The sequence below is a fragment of the Amborella trichopoda genome, chromosome 8 (genome assembly GCF_054954075.1).
Source record: "Amborella trichopoda isolate Santa Cruz 75 chromosome 8, AtrichopodaSantaCruz75HAP2 v2.0, whole genome shotgun sequence".
Lineage (NCBI taxonomy): Eukaryota > Viridiplantae > Streptophyta > Magnoliopsida > Amborellales > Amborellaceae > Amborella > Amborella trichopoda.
This window is the reverse complement of record NC_142343.1, coordinates 43,022,107-43,034,604: the sequence shown is the minus strand read 5'-3', so window position 1 is coordinate 43,034,604 and position 12,498 is coordinate 43,022,107. Positions and strand designations below refer to the sequence as shown.

General features: G+C 33.5%; 1 protein-coding gene across 1 annotated transcript; it reads left to right on the top strand.

Annotated features, from left to right (window-relative positions):
• Positions 1-255: 255 nt before the first annotated feature.
• Positions 256-11,931, top strand: LOC18432304 (endoglucanase 19). Its single transcript, XM_020666029.2, has 9 exons — positions 256-594; positions 3,735-3,947; positions 5,554-5,754; positions 6,987-7,076; positions 7,422-7,586; positions 9,640-9,924; positions 10,291-10,639; positions 11,116-11,166; positions 11,265-11,931. The coding sequence occupies exons 1-9, from the start codon at positions 391-393 to the stop codon at positions 11,555-11,557; spliced, it is 1,851 nt and encodes a 616-aa protein (XP_020521688.2). The 5' UTR covers positions 256-390; the 3' UTR covers positions 11,558-11,931.
• Positions 11,932-12,498: the final 567 nt, after the last annotated feature.

Genomic DNA, 12,498 nt, shown 5'->3' with positions numbered 1-12,498 from the left:
TCAAGTTCGATTCGAACTACCAAAAAAAATAAAAAAAAATATAGAAAAGAAAGAGCGAAAGAGAGCTACAAATTAAGGAGAGAGAAACGAAGAGGCAGAAAAAAAAAAAAAAAAAAGTCTTAGAACTAAATAGTTCACCTCCCCCACATGTGTATCCTTACCAATCCCAAGAATGAGCCTTTTCCGAAAATACACTAGATCTTTCCACTCCATAGCAAAAGAAAAACATATTAAAATCTTATAAAGAATTCGACCGACCTTGAATCATTTCATTATAATTGTGAAGACAAAATGCACATGTTTCGTTAATATTTAAAGGCCTCATTCAAAGCTATATATATATATATTCAGTCATGCTACACCCCATCTACTGTGTGTGTGTGTATGTAGATGGAGTTGAGATGGTTGTTTGTAGTTGTTATAGGTGCATGTAGCATTGGGTTAGGCGAGGGTGGGCATGAACATGATGATTACAGAGAGGCTCTCACCAAAAGCATTATTTTCTTTGAGGGGCAGAGATCTGGACACATTCCCAACAACCAGAGGCTAACATGGAGGTCTCACTCTGCTTTAGAAGACGGTAAAGCCCAAGGGGTATGTCTCTCTCTCTCTCTAACTCTCTCTCTCACTCTTTGATTACTGGACTCTCCCATGTGGGTGGGTTAACTCCCAAATTTTAAGAAAAAATATAAAAAATCTATAAAAAAAAGTAATAAATTTATTTGTAATGTGTTTTTTATCATTTTGGTAAAGATTGAAATTTATTTTGGCTATTTTTAAGATACCACTTAAAAATTGACTTTTTCAAAATCTATTTTTTTAGCCTGGTTTAGATGTGTTTTGTTTATTGTTTCTTTTTTGTTATTTTTTTAGCACTTTTTAGCTTGGCCATGAGCTTGCCGGAATTACTGGGCACGGGCATGGGCCAAGTCTTCACTGCCGGAGATGTGGTTTTGGACATTGTTCTTTCTCTCTCTCTCTAAATCTTGGCTTTTTAGGGTAGCCCATTTGGTTGCTCTCTCTCTCTCTAAATCTCGACTTCCTGGGGAGTCAACAAGGTTGGTCTATATATATATATATATATATATATATATATATATATATATATATATATATATATATATATATATATATATATATATATATATATATATATATATATATATATATATATATATATATATATATATATATATATATATATATATATATATATATATATATATATATTTATTTATTTATTTATTGGTTGCTCTCTCTCTATCTAAATCTTGACTTCTTGGGGAGTCAACAAAGTTGGTCTATATATATATATATATATATAACTCAAATTTGAAGTCCCAAACAGGTAAATAGAGGACATGACAAAAAAAACAACTAAAATCCAATACCAAAATGAATTTGGAGCTTCCTTCCTTGCGAAAATAAGCACCTTTGTGTTGAGAAGGAGAGATTGAAAACTTGAGCGTGTGTGGCTTGGTGATTGAAGGATTTTTTTGGGACACACTTTTGCTTTAGTTTTGTTGTGCTACTCTTTTACTACAATTACTTAAATTTGTTACATGATGGAAAATACAACACGTTTAGCTCACCTATTTCACCTACTAAAAGTCTCAAACATTAGACTTATAGAATTATTTTATCCCTACAACTCTCTCTCTCTCTCTCTTTGAGAATTTAAACTCCAACATATGTAATATCTCTATCACCCCCCCCCCCAAAAAAAAAACACCCACCCAAGAACCAAACAAAGGAACTCCAATATATGTAATCTCTATATGCTCTATATGTTCACTCTTTAGGGCTGGCAACCGGCCGGGCCTTCCCTAGCCTAGTCCAGGTGCGGTCCTTATAGAACCGAAGGGTCTTTAACAACCCCTCTCGGGAACCAAGGCAATAACATAGAGATACAATAAAAAGAACGAAAAAACTTAATATAAGGTTGAGACCCTAAACAATCGAGTTAAGGCTCACCTAAATATTTCAGTAGAAGAATTTTTTTTTATGTTGAAAAATCTTCAAATCGATCATCTCGAATTGATGTATAGATACAAAAAAACATGGAATTCAAGTTTGGGAAATAGTGTATCTTGTAAGGCATTATCTGGGCTGTCAATTTTCAGTATTTGCAAGTATTTAAGATTTGCTTGATATACATTTTGAAGATTTAAATTTTATAATTAGTTATGAAAACATATTTTTAGGCCATCACAAAGATTTTTGCTGCTAAGAAACATCTTTCAACATTATTTTGAAGTACAGCTTATTTTGATTGTTTAGGGCCTCAACCTTATACAAATCACACCCTAAAAAGAATAGTTATCATTAATATATATATATATATATATATATATATATATATATATATATATATATATATATATATATATATATATATATATATATATGGGTAAAGTTTATATAAGGTTGCAACCTTAAAATGTAGAATTACATATGCACCTCAAAAATCTATTGAAAAGGTTGTTTTAATGTTGAAAAACCCTCTATTTGATCATCTCGACATCGAGATGTATGAATATAAAAAAAAAAAAGTTTTTTAGTGTCAGAAATAATACATCCAACACATTATCTAGGCCGTCCATTTTCAAGATTTTCATATGTTTATAGATCTTCTTGATTTTAGCTATTATTGGAGTTTAAAATTTTCTAATTAGATATGAAAATAGATTTTAAGATAATCTTAAGAAATTTTTACAACAAAATTACATGTTATGATAAAATTTGGAGGTGTGCCTCAATTAGATTGTTTAAGATTGCAACCTTATAAAAACCGCACCTATATATATATATATATATATATATATATATATATATATATATATATATATATATATATATATATATATAATTTGGGTCCTAGGGTACCATTTGCTTCTAGAAGTATGCATAAAGTTGGTTATAGGGTTGGGGCATTAGTGGTTAGGAGGTTGATGCTTAAACATAGCGTCTCACCCTCCATTCTCATATATATATATATATATAAATAAAAATAAAATGTTCCCTCCATTCCCACCATTAATATGTCAAAAAGAAAAGAAAAAAGAACTCTCGATTATATTGAACTCCTAATGTGTCTTAACAATTTATTATGATCATGGATGCTGAGCATTAATCTTATTTTGGCGTATGGCCCTCTGTCGATTGCTCTCCATAGTCTCCCATAAAAAAAATGGATGGTCGATGCCTATGGAGTACCATGTACCATACTTGGTTGGATTATAGCATATTCTTCCCTTGTACACAACGGTTACTTCCTAACTAGGAAGAAATAAAATTGCCTAAATGCCATTGACCTACCACAATTACAAACCATTGATTCAAAAATCGTGTGTCCGACTCAGAAACCATAGGAGTCACATTACATTGAGAGGTGATTCAAAGATCGCCTGTCCGACTCAGAAATCATAGGAGTCGCATCAGGTTGAGAGGCTGGCTCTTTAAGGCTGGAAAATCCCATAATCACCCGAATCTCATGATTTTATAATATATAAGGAATTCTTTTTCTCAAATATATTCCAGTTTTACTAGGGAATCACCTGAGTTCCATTGGTAAATTTGGGTCGGATAATTACGGACACAAATTCCATTGGTAAATTTGGGTCGGATAATTACAGACACAAATTGCTTAAAATTACAAAAATGCCCCGAACCCAAGCAAATTAGAGAAAACGAAAGCTTGTCCTTAACTTCTTCTTTGATGGCTTTTTTAACAGGTTGATCTAGTTGGAGGTTACTATGATGCTGGAGACCACGTGAAATTTGGTCTTCCCATGGCTTTCACTGTGACTATGCTCTCATGGAGCACGATAGAGTATGGTAAGCAAATGGAGGCAAATGGTGAGCTCTCCAATGCCATGGATGCCATACGATGGGGCACAGACTACTTTATTAAAGCTCATCCTGAGCCCAATGTCTTCTATGGAGAGGTAGGGTTTTTTTTGGGTTTATTACTTTATTTCACTAGTTCTTCACATAAATAATAGGGAATGTATTTAATAGGACCGTAGGCTTTTAATACAGAGAGATAGCCATTATTATAGATCGTTAGATGTGAAATCAGATGGTTCGAGATGTACCATTGATTGCGCACAAAGCCTAAATGAAATTTTTCGAACATTGTGTCACATTTAACTATGTCAGATTTTACATCCAATGGCTAAGAGTGTTTGTGAAGTGCTTGTAACAAAAGCAAACAGTCTCATAGGAAAAGAGCACGGCCTTAATTATTTAGCATTTGACGATTTGCAACGCTACTTCCTAGGCTCAATTCCAACAAAGGGTAGGGGCCCCCTCCCCCTGACTCACCCTAAAAAAAAGAAAAACAAACATTCTCATAGTCTGCCGTCCCTATATAATATTCCAAGAACTGAAATTTTTCAACTATTCCAACTCAAGATCACATGTCTTTTGATGGGATTTTTAAAATTAAATCAAAACTAAGGGAGAATATGTTAAATAGCTTATCTCCTAAATTATTTTGATAAATTTCCATAAAAAATCTTCACATACCATTTTACGAAGGAAAATTGTTTCATGCGGTCTGGACCACATTGCTAGAATATGCAGTCCAAAGATATAAAGCATCCATCTTTATACCTTAATATAATTATTATTCCTAGTTTTCAAAAAAAAAAAATTTATATTCATGATCTCCATGGATTATATATCCTCTAAAAATCAGGATCAAATTATATTTAAAAATATATTATTTTCCAAACCCACATTTCTCCAATATGTAGGCTGATCATATAAAGACGTGTCCTTTTGTGAGAAGGAAACTATGTAAGAGACCATTTATTTTTGGTATAAGGTGGTCACAATTAGACTTGACCATTGGATGTGAAATTCAATCGTTGTATTTATTTTATTGATCAAGTTCAAAATTCAAAAGAAATTTTTTCAAATTTTGTGACAGATCCAAGCTTTAGATTTTATATCAAATGGTTGTAAATAATTGTGACCTCCTTCAATCCTTTATAAAAAGGGCTTTATCAAAATTTTATTCATCGAAGATCGTGCGGGGCGATGATGTGATTTACATGTTTCTTCTAAGAGCAATGAGAGAAAACTACCTCACAAAAAGTAGGGCATTTTGGTAATTATACAAATGTAGTGACCCGATGCAACTTAACTACATGATCTACATGACTTTAGAGGACATATGGTCATGAGGTGGTCAATGATAGAGAGAGTGGAACCATGAAAAATCACTTACCCAAAAGAAAAAGTAGTGGGACCATGAAATATGCTCCTGGTAGGTCGACTCTCCCACGATCACCGTACATCCATTTAGTGGGCGATGATAACATTTATGACTATAAACATTTTATGGTCATATGGATGGAAAGTACGACTCCAAATAGTTAGAATAAGGTTCGAATGACGATGATGATGATAGATCTAAAGTACCTTTACAAACAAATTTTAAGAGCCATTGTCCATAGGACCGGAGCTGTCATTCCATATTATTTACATTTGGGATGTGTGAAAGTTTTATGATATCTACACTTAATTTTGTTTTTGTTCTTTAAGGTGGGTGAAGGAATTTCAGACCACTATTGTTGGCAAAGGCCCGAAGACATGACGACGTCGAGAGCAGCATATAGGATTGACACTGCTAACCCCGGTTCGGACCTTGCAGGAGAGACCGCGGCTGCAATGGCGGCAGCATCAATAGTTTTCCGACGATCTGATTCATCGTACTCTCTTACATTGCTCAATCATGCCAAACAGGTTGGTTCTCTCTCGCATGAATGAGAGGTCATGCATTATACTTAGGGGGCATTTTGGCTATTAGGTTAGGGTCCCTGTCTCTTACGAAAAATTGAACTTGGGCAAGATAGTTCTCAGGGACCAAATTGTACGCTGGTCCGGGCAACTTGGAATTTGTCAGATCATATCTTATTCACCTTTCATTTTTTCCAAGCAAACAAATGTTTCTGGCTCTTAAAACCCTAGATTTGATCTTCCAGTAAAACAATTATATGGAATAGTGTTTTAAAACTCAGCAATTCATGATCCGGTACCTCATTTGGATCAAGAATCGGCTAGGATTGAACTTGTTCTGAGATAGTATCATTCGGGGCCAGTTAAGCCCCAAAACCCATATATATATATATATATATATATATATATATATATATATATATATATATATATATATATATATATATATGCGATGATTTCAAGCAACGGTTGTATAGTAATATGATGCAAGAACTTTCAAAAACCATGTTATAGCCATTTGTTTTATCCAAATTTTGAAATATACACTCTTTTCATTTTAATGAACAATTACAAAAATAAATAAATAAATTGAAAACACAATTTAGAAAGTATTTTTTTAGCCTAATAAACATAGGCCGTTCATTTTGGTGAGATGCTTAGATCTAGGCCTTAGAATGATCTTTTTATTTCCAATTTTTTAGATAGTTTTATTATTATTAGATGAACAATATGGGGAAAAAAAATATGATTTTGAGTTTATAAAGGCTAAGATCTTGAAATTCACCAAATGAATGGTCTACATTCGTTTTTGGAGGGGACTTCAAATTGAACTTCTTCTTTTTTGGGATTGACTATTGAGATGAAAAGAGTGTGTGTGTAAAATTTTGAGTCATACAAATACCACAAACATGATTTTTTAGAAGTGTCATCACATCATACTAGGATACAACCGTTGCATGAAATATCCTCCTCATAATCCCCTATTTTAAATTTAATTTATTTTTCGTATTTTTAATATTTGCTGGATCTCCGATTGGTACGGATCCAATTTGCCAATCTAGCGGCATGGATGTGTTAGGTGAACAACCCACCCCACCGATCTAAGTTTTGAAACGCTCATCTCGAATCAACCTTAAGAGTAGGAAAAAAAAAGCATGGGGCAGTTTTTCATTTTAAACACTGACTATATTCATATGTGTACTTTAATTATTGAATCTCACTCTCACTCCATAGTGCAGCTTTTTGAATTTGCAGACACTTACAGAGGAAAGTATGACAGCAGCATCAAGCCTGCTCAAAAATATTACCAATCCACTAGTGGATACGCGGTAACTTTACTTCCACATACTCCATTTTTTTTAATTCGGTTTTGGTGCATCAAATTCGGAGCGGGCGATCCAATTCGGATTCTCCGAGTCTGACTAGTGTGATTCCCAAGTAAGATAAGGTCGCATTTAACATTTTAAAAAAAAGAAAAAAAAGAAAAAAGAATAGGAAATTGGGAGACAACGATTCTGAGGTTTTTCGGCCTAGAATCATAAATTTCCGGATCCGATCTTGTCTCAAACGATTGCTGAGTTGACCAGACGATTTATAAATCACTCATACACGTTACAATGCATTAAGTTTTCAATCTCTTAACTGCAAACTAAAATTCTTGTGCTTAATGGCAGGATGAATTGCTTTGGGCTGCAGCATGGCTTTACCAAGCAACTATGGATTCGTATTATTTGGATTATTTGGCGAAGAATGGGGATTCACTTGGAGGGACCACATGGTCAATTACCCAATTTAGTTGGGATGTTAAATATGCTGGAGTACAAGTGCTCGTCTCTAAAGTAAGTCTTTTTATTTATTTATCTGTTTATTATTGCTGGGTTTTTTTTTTTTTGGAGAATGTTAAACCATTTATCTACCCCAAAAAAAACGAATGGTAACCATTTGACCTCAAAAGTAGCTCCTTTATTTCACAGTTCCAAAATTATTGGGCAATGATTTCATGGAACGTTTGTATAGTTATACGATATAACAACTTCAAAAACCAAGTCAGGGCTATTTTTTTTATCGAAATTTTAAAACATACACTCTCTTCACTCTAATGAACATTTACATAAAAGAAAATTTTTAAAGCACAATCTCGAAAGTATTTTTTTATAGCCAAATTAACATAGTTCATTCATTTTGATAAGATGCTTAAATCTAGTCTTTATAATGATTTTTTTCTTTTCCATTTTTTTTAGATGGCTTTATTGTCGTTAGATGAACAATGCTTAAAAAGAAAAAAATGATTTTGAGCATGTAAAGGCTAAGATCTTGAAATTCACCAAATAAATGGTTTAGATTCATTGTTGGAAGCGATTCATTTTGACCATATCTAGGGTCCAAATCGAACATTTTTTTTTTGGGGATTGATTATTGAGATGAAGACGGTGTGTGCGCAACATTTTGGGTCATACAAATACCACAAACATAGTGCCCCAAATCTAGGACAGGCGAAATCACTGTTCATTCCGATTTGTTAAAAAAAGAAAAGAAAAATGAAACACTTCTGGATAATCATGGCCATGCGATGAACTTTAGATGGTGATGAGGGTAGGCAAAATCACTGTTCATTTCACTTATAGACGTTTTGTAGTATCTTTCATATATATATATATATATATATATATATATATATATATATATACTTGGCCTTTCCTCTTATTGAACTGAAGTGGGCTACCTTGAGTTGTGTGTACAACTCATCGTACGTAAAAAAATTTATAAAAATATCCAAAAAATTATAAAATATAGGGGTATATTGCATAAATTTATTATATGTGATTTTGGATGTTTTTGGCATAGATGGGTGAAGTTTTTTTTTTATCATTTTTTTTTTGCAACAATCCATATTTTTTTATTTACCTTTTTTTGTTTTTCTAAAAGTCCCCAACTATAAATTAATTTTTTAAATCATTTTTTTTAAAAAAAATTTAAAGCATATTTGGATTTTTCAATATTGCTTTGGGTTTTATTTTACTTTTAATATATTTAATTTATTTTTTATATTTTAAATTTTTCTGGGGCTTTAACTTGAGTTTCTTGTACCCTTTGCGGTAATATAATAAAGGGTTACGTTACAGTACTCATACATTATAAGAATTTACTTAATGTATTTCAACAGGTTTTGACATTTAATACCCTTATTCCACCATATAATAACCATTTTACCTAGCGGTATTTTAGGTAATTAAACATGAGTAAAATTGAAAATTTTGATAGAAAAAATATCATTTATTATTTATAGTGGAAGATTATATCATTGTGATATCACCTACCTAGAGCAATGGTTGATTCTTAACTACTAATAAATGCTGTTACTTTCTTATAAATATATTTATCATACTCCTCTTAATTATGAAAAGTGTTTTTTATAAAATTAATTTTATATTAAGTGTCTAAAAAAGTTGAGTACATTAAAAATATATTCATATATACCAATACCTCACAACATAATACTTTAATAAATTAGTGAGGGATCCAAATTTTGTGGGTCTGTCAATTAGACCACTGTGGTCATGAATCTTAAAAAAATGAATTTGGGGCCTCAAAAATAGTTTATATACTATTAGATCTGCGGTGTCTCTAGAGATCAAATTCATGGATCCAAAGCGGAAATGGATTTACAATGATTTGTGATGCGTTTTGGATCTAAATCCTTTGAAAACTACAGTGACGCATGAGTCGGCGACTCACCTATCACCTAACTTCTTTTCGTAATTATATTATTCGTGGTTTGGGACCCTTAGCGCTGATAGAACGTACAGATAGTATATGTGCAGTTTCTAATAGATCAAAGTTATATTATACACTTGACCACCATTTTCTTGTGATCTTTTTTCCATGGTGTAGTTTCTAATCCAAGGAGTGCCACCTGCATACACGTCAACTTTTGAGAAATACAAAAGTCAAGCAGAATTCTTCATGTGTTCTTGCATTGGGAAAGGCTCAAAAAATGTGAGGAGAACACCAGGAGGGTTGCTCTTCAGGCAAACTTGGAACAACTTGCAGTTTGTCACCACTGCTTCATTCTTATTAACTGTTTACTCTGACAACTTGACATCTGCTCGGAAAGCAGTCACTTGTCCTCAAGGAAATGCGGCACCTTCGGAGCTTCTTGTCTTCGCTAAGTCTCAGGTATATGCATACATGGATTGTGTACTATGAAGTATAGCTCAATGGAAGGGTGTAGGCTTGAACCAAGCATATCTCTTGTATAAAGAAAAGAATCAGTAAAACTTTGAAAACAAAGATTTTAATAATGAGGTCATAAAGTCAATCTTAGAGAGGCATCTTCTTGTTTTATGAATTTCCCTTTAGTCCAAACTCTAAAAGTAAAAACAGAAAATGAACCTATGTGTTTAGTTATTTATCAATGTTGAGAATTTTTTTATATTTCCTGATATTTTGTCCAAAATTATCTTAAAATTATCTTATTTTGCCAAACATATTGTTCATTTGATTCTACATTTCTTACTTTTGTTGGGGTTGGTGGGAAATTAGGTGGATTACATATTGGGGAACAACCCTAGGGGGACAAGTTACATGGTGGGGTATGGAAACAACTACCCAAAGAGGATACACCACAGGGGATCCTCCATTGTGTCCATCAAGGTGGACCCCACATTTGTCAGCTGCAGAGGAGGCTACGACACGTGGTTCTCCAGCAAAGGCCAAGATCCCAACCTTCTAGTAGGGGCTGTGGTTGGTGGGCCCGGTCCTTACGACGACTTTGCTGATGTTCGCAACAACTATGAGCAAACTGAGCCCGCCACTTACAACAACGCACCAATGCTCGGTGTCCTAGCACGATTGAGTGGTGGCTATGGGAATTTGAACCAGCTTCTTCCAGGTACTCATTGTTGTCTATATGCTTCAAGATAGGTACACTAGGATCCAAGTCATGAACATTTTACAGTTATTCATATGTTTACATGCATATATACATATATACGTATATTGATGCGTGCTAGTATGCAACAACTACATAGATATCTACACAGATATATACATAAGAAATAATCAGATTGGAACTAGCTTTATCTCAGTCATTTCCGACCAAGTCTGAAATTGGATCATTCTTTTTTCTTTCATTGAGATCTGTCGTTGGATTCCAGTTGGATTTAATTAGCCCTAATTTAAGAGGAACCATCCAATATTATTAGGCCGGGATTCATAATAGTTGAGGTAGATCTAGGTCTTGCATATAAATCCATTTTCTTTTGTTTAAAGATATTATGACATTATATTAGAAATTATGACCTTGTATTTTAACTGTTGAGACATTGCGATTAACTATTAAACCTTGTGTTTGCCTTGCTGCCATAGGTGCTCTTCCAAGCCCTCCACCACCAAAAACAGCTCTTGCTCGGAGACAAGGTAAAATCGATTTTCTTAATTTCCCTACATTTGTAGTATAAAGACAGTTAAAATTCATCTCATAAATATGTTCTCTAATTTGACTATGGTTCTTGCAGCTCCATCACCTCTCCTGATCTCACAAACTGAGACTCATTCATGGCTCCTCAAGCAAAAGACTTACTTTAGATACACTGTCACTGTCACAAATCAGTCCCCAAAGACAGTCAAGAATTTGAAGCTATCCATAACGAACCTTTACGGACCCGTCTGGGGGTTATCAAAATCCGGCGAATTCTACATGTTTCCAACATGGGTGACATCTTTGGGACCCCAAGGAAGGTTAGAGTTTGTGTACATCCATGCAGCCCCTCTTGCTACCATAACCATCAGCAGATACGACTTGGTCTAATAGGAAGCCAAGATTATATCAGTGACAAAAATTGTGTCAATAAAATGTGGACTATAATGAGGACTAGCATTGTACAGGCTCATGAGGGAGAGACAGAGAGAAGAGTGGGTATTTGATTTTGCTCATCCCTGTTCTCCTTCTAAGGGGAATGCACAATTGAGGCTCCATATTTCCCTTGAGATTTCCTTTACTTTGAAGGATTTGAGGCTGCATAAAAAAAGTTGGGCAAAGATAAAGAGATGGCATTTTGACATGCCTAAGTTCATGTATAATGTTTGGGTAAATATAATTCATTAGTGAATCATGTTTCGAAATTCTGGTGCTTGTATTGATTAGTGAATCATGTTATGAAACACTGGTGTTTTTATTGTTTCTTACTATTATTTTTCCTTGATCTTCTTTTTTCTTTTGAGATTTTGGTTAGGAAGCATTTTTTGAAGTTCAAAACACAGTGAAAGAGACGATCAGACATATCTATATGATTACATAGCCATTGTAAATGGATAATAATATTCACAAGTACAATAATTTGCTAGAGGTAACAGAATCCTCCTCGGGAAAATTTCTATACTCCAACTGGCATAAAGCTACAGCATAAGCCAATCTCTAAGATACACTGAAGGAATTCTTTCGGGCAGAACTTCCGCAGAGATTTAATTTGAAAAATAAACAATTTTAAAAATATTGATTTTGACTTCTTGAAAACCTAGATCCACCGTCCACCAAATGAATAGCATGTGTTCACTAAAAATAGTGGACTCATATCTTCGTGAAGATTCTTTTTCCTTTTTCTTTTTTTTAAAAAATTACCTCTGACATTTACATGTGCACAAAACTTAGGATCCGAATAGAAGTTTAAGCTGAAAGAAAATAAACATATATGTCAACATATTTCCATACTAGCTAAGCAGTTAGGAGGAAAAAAAGCTTGGGTGATAGCA

Bases quoted from the DNA above. Each gene is read 5' to 3' on its own strand.
- LOC18432304 (XM_020666029.2), top strand. From the start codon at position 391: ATGGAGTTGAGATGGTTGTTTGTAGTTGTTATAGGTGCATGTAGCATT. The intron at 595-3,734 runs GTATGTCTCTCT...CTTTTTTAACAG, and splicing joins AAGACGGTAAAGCCCAAGGG to GTTGATCTAGTTGGAGGTTA. The intron at 3,948-5,553 runs GTAGGGTTTTTT...TTGTTCTTTAAG, and splicing joins CCAATGTCTTCTATGGAGAG to GTGGGTGAAGGAATTTCAGA.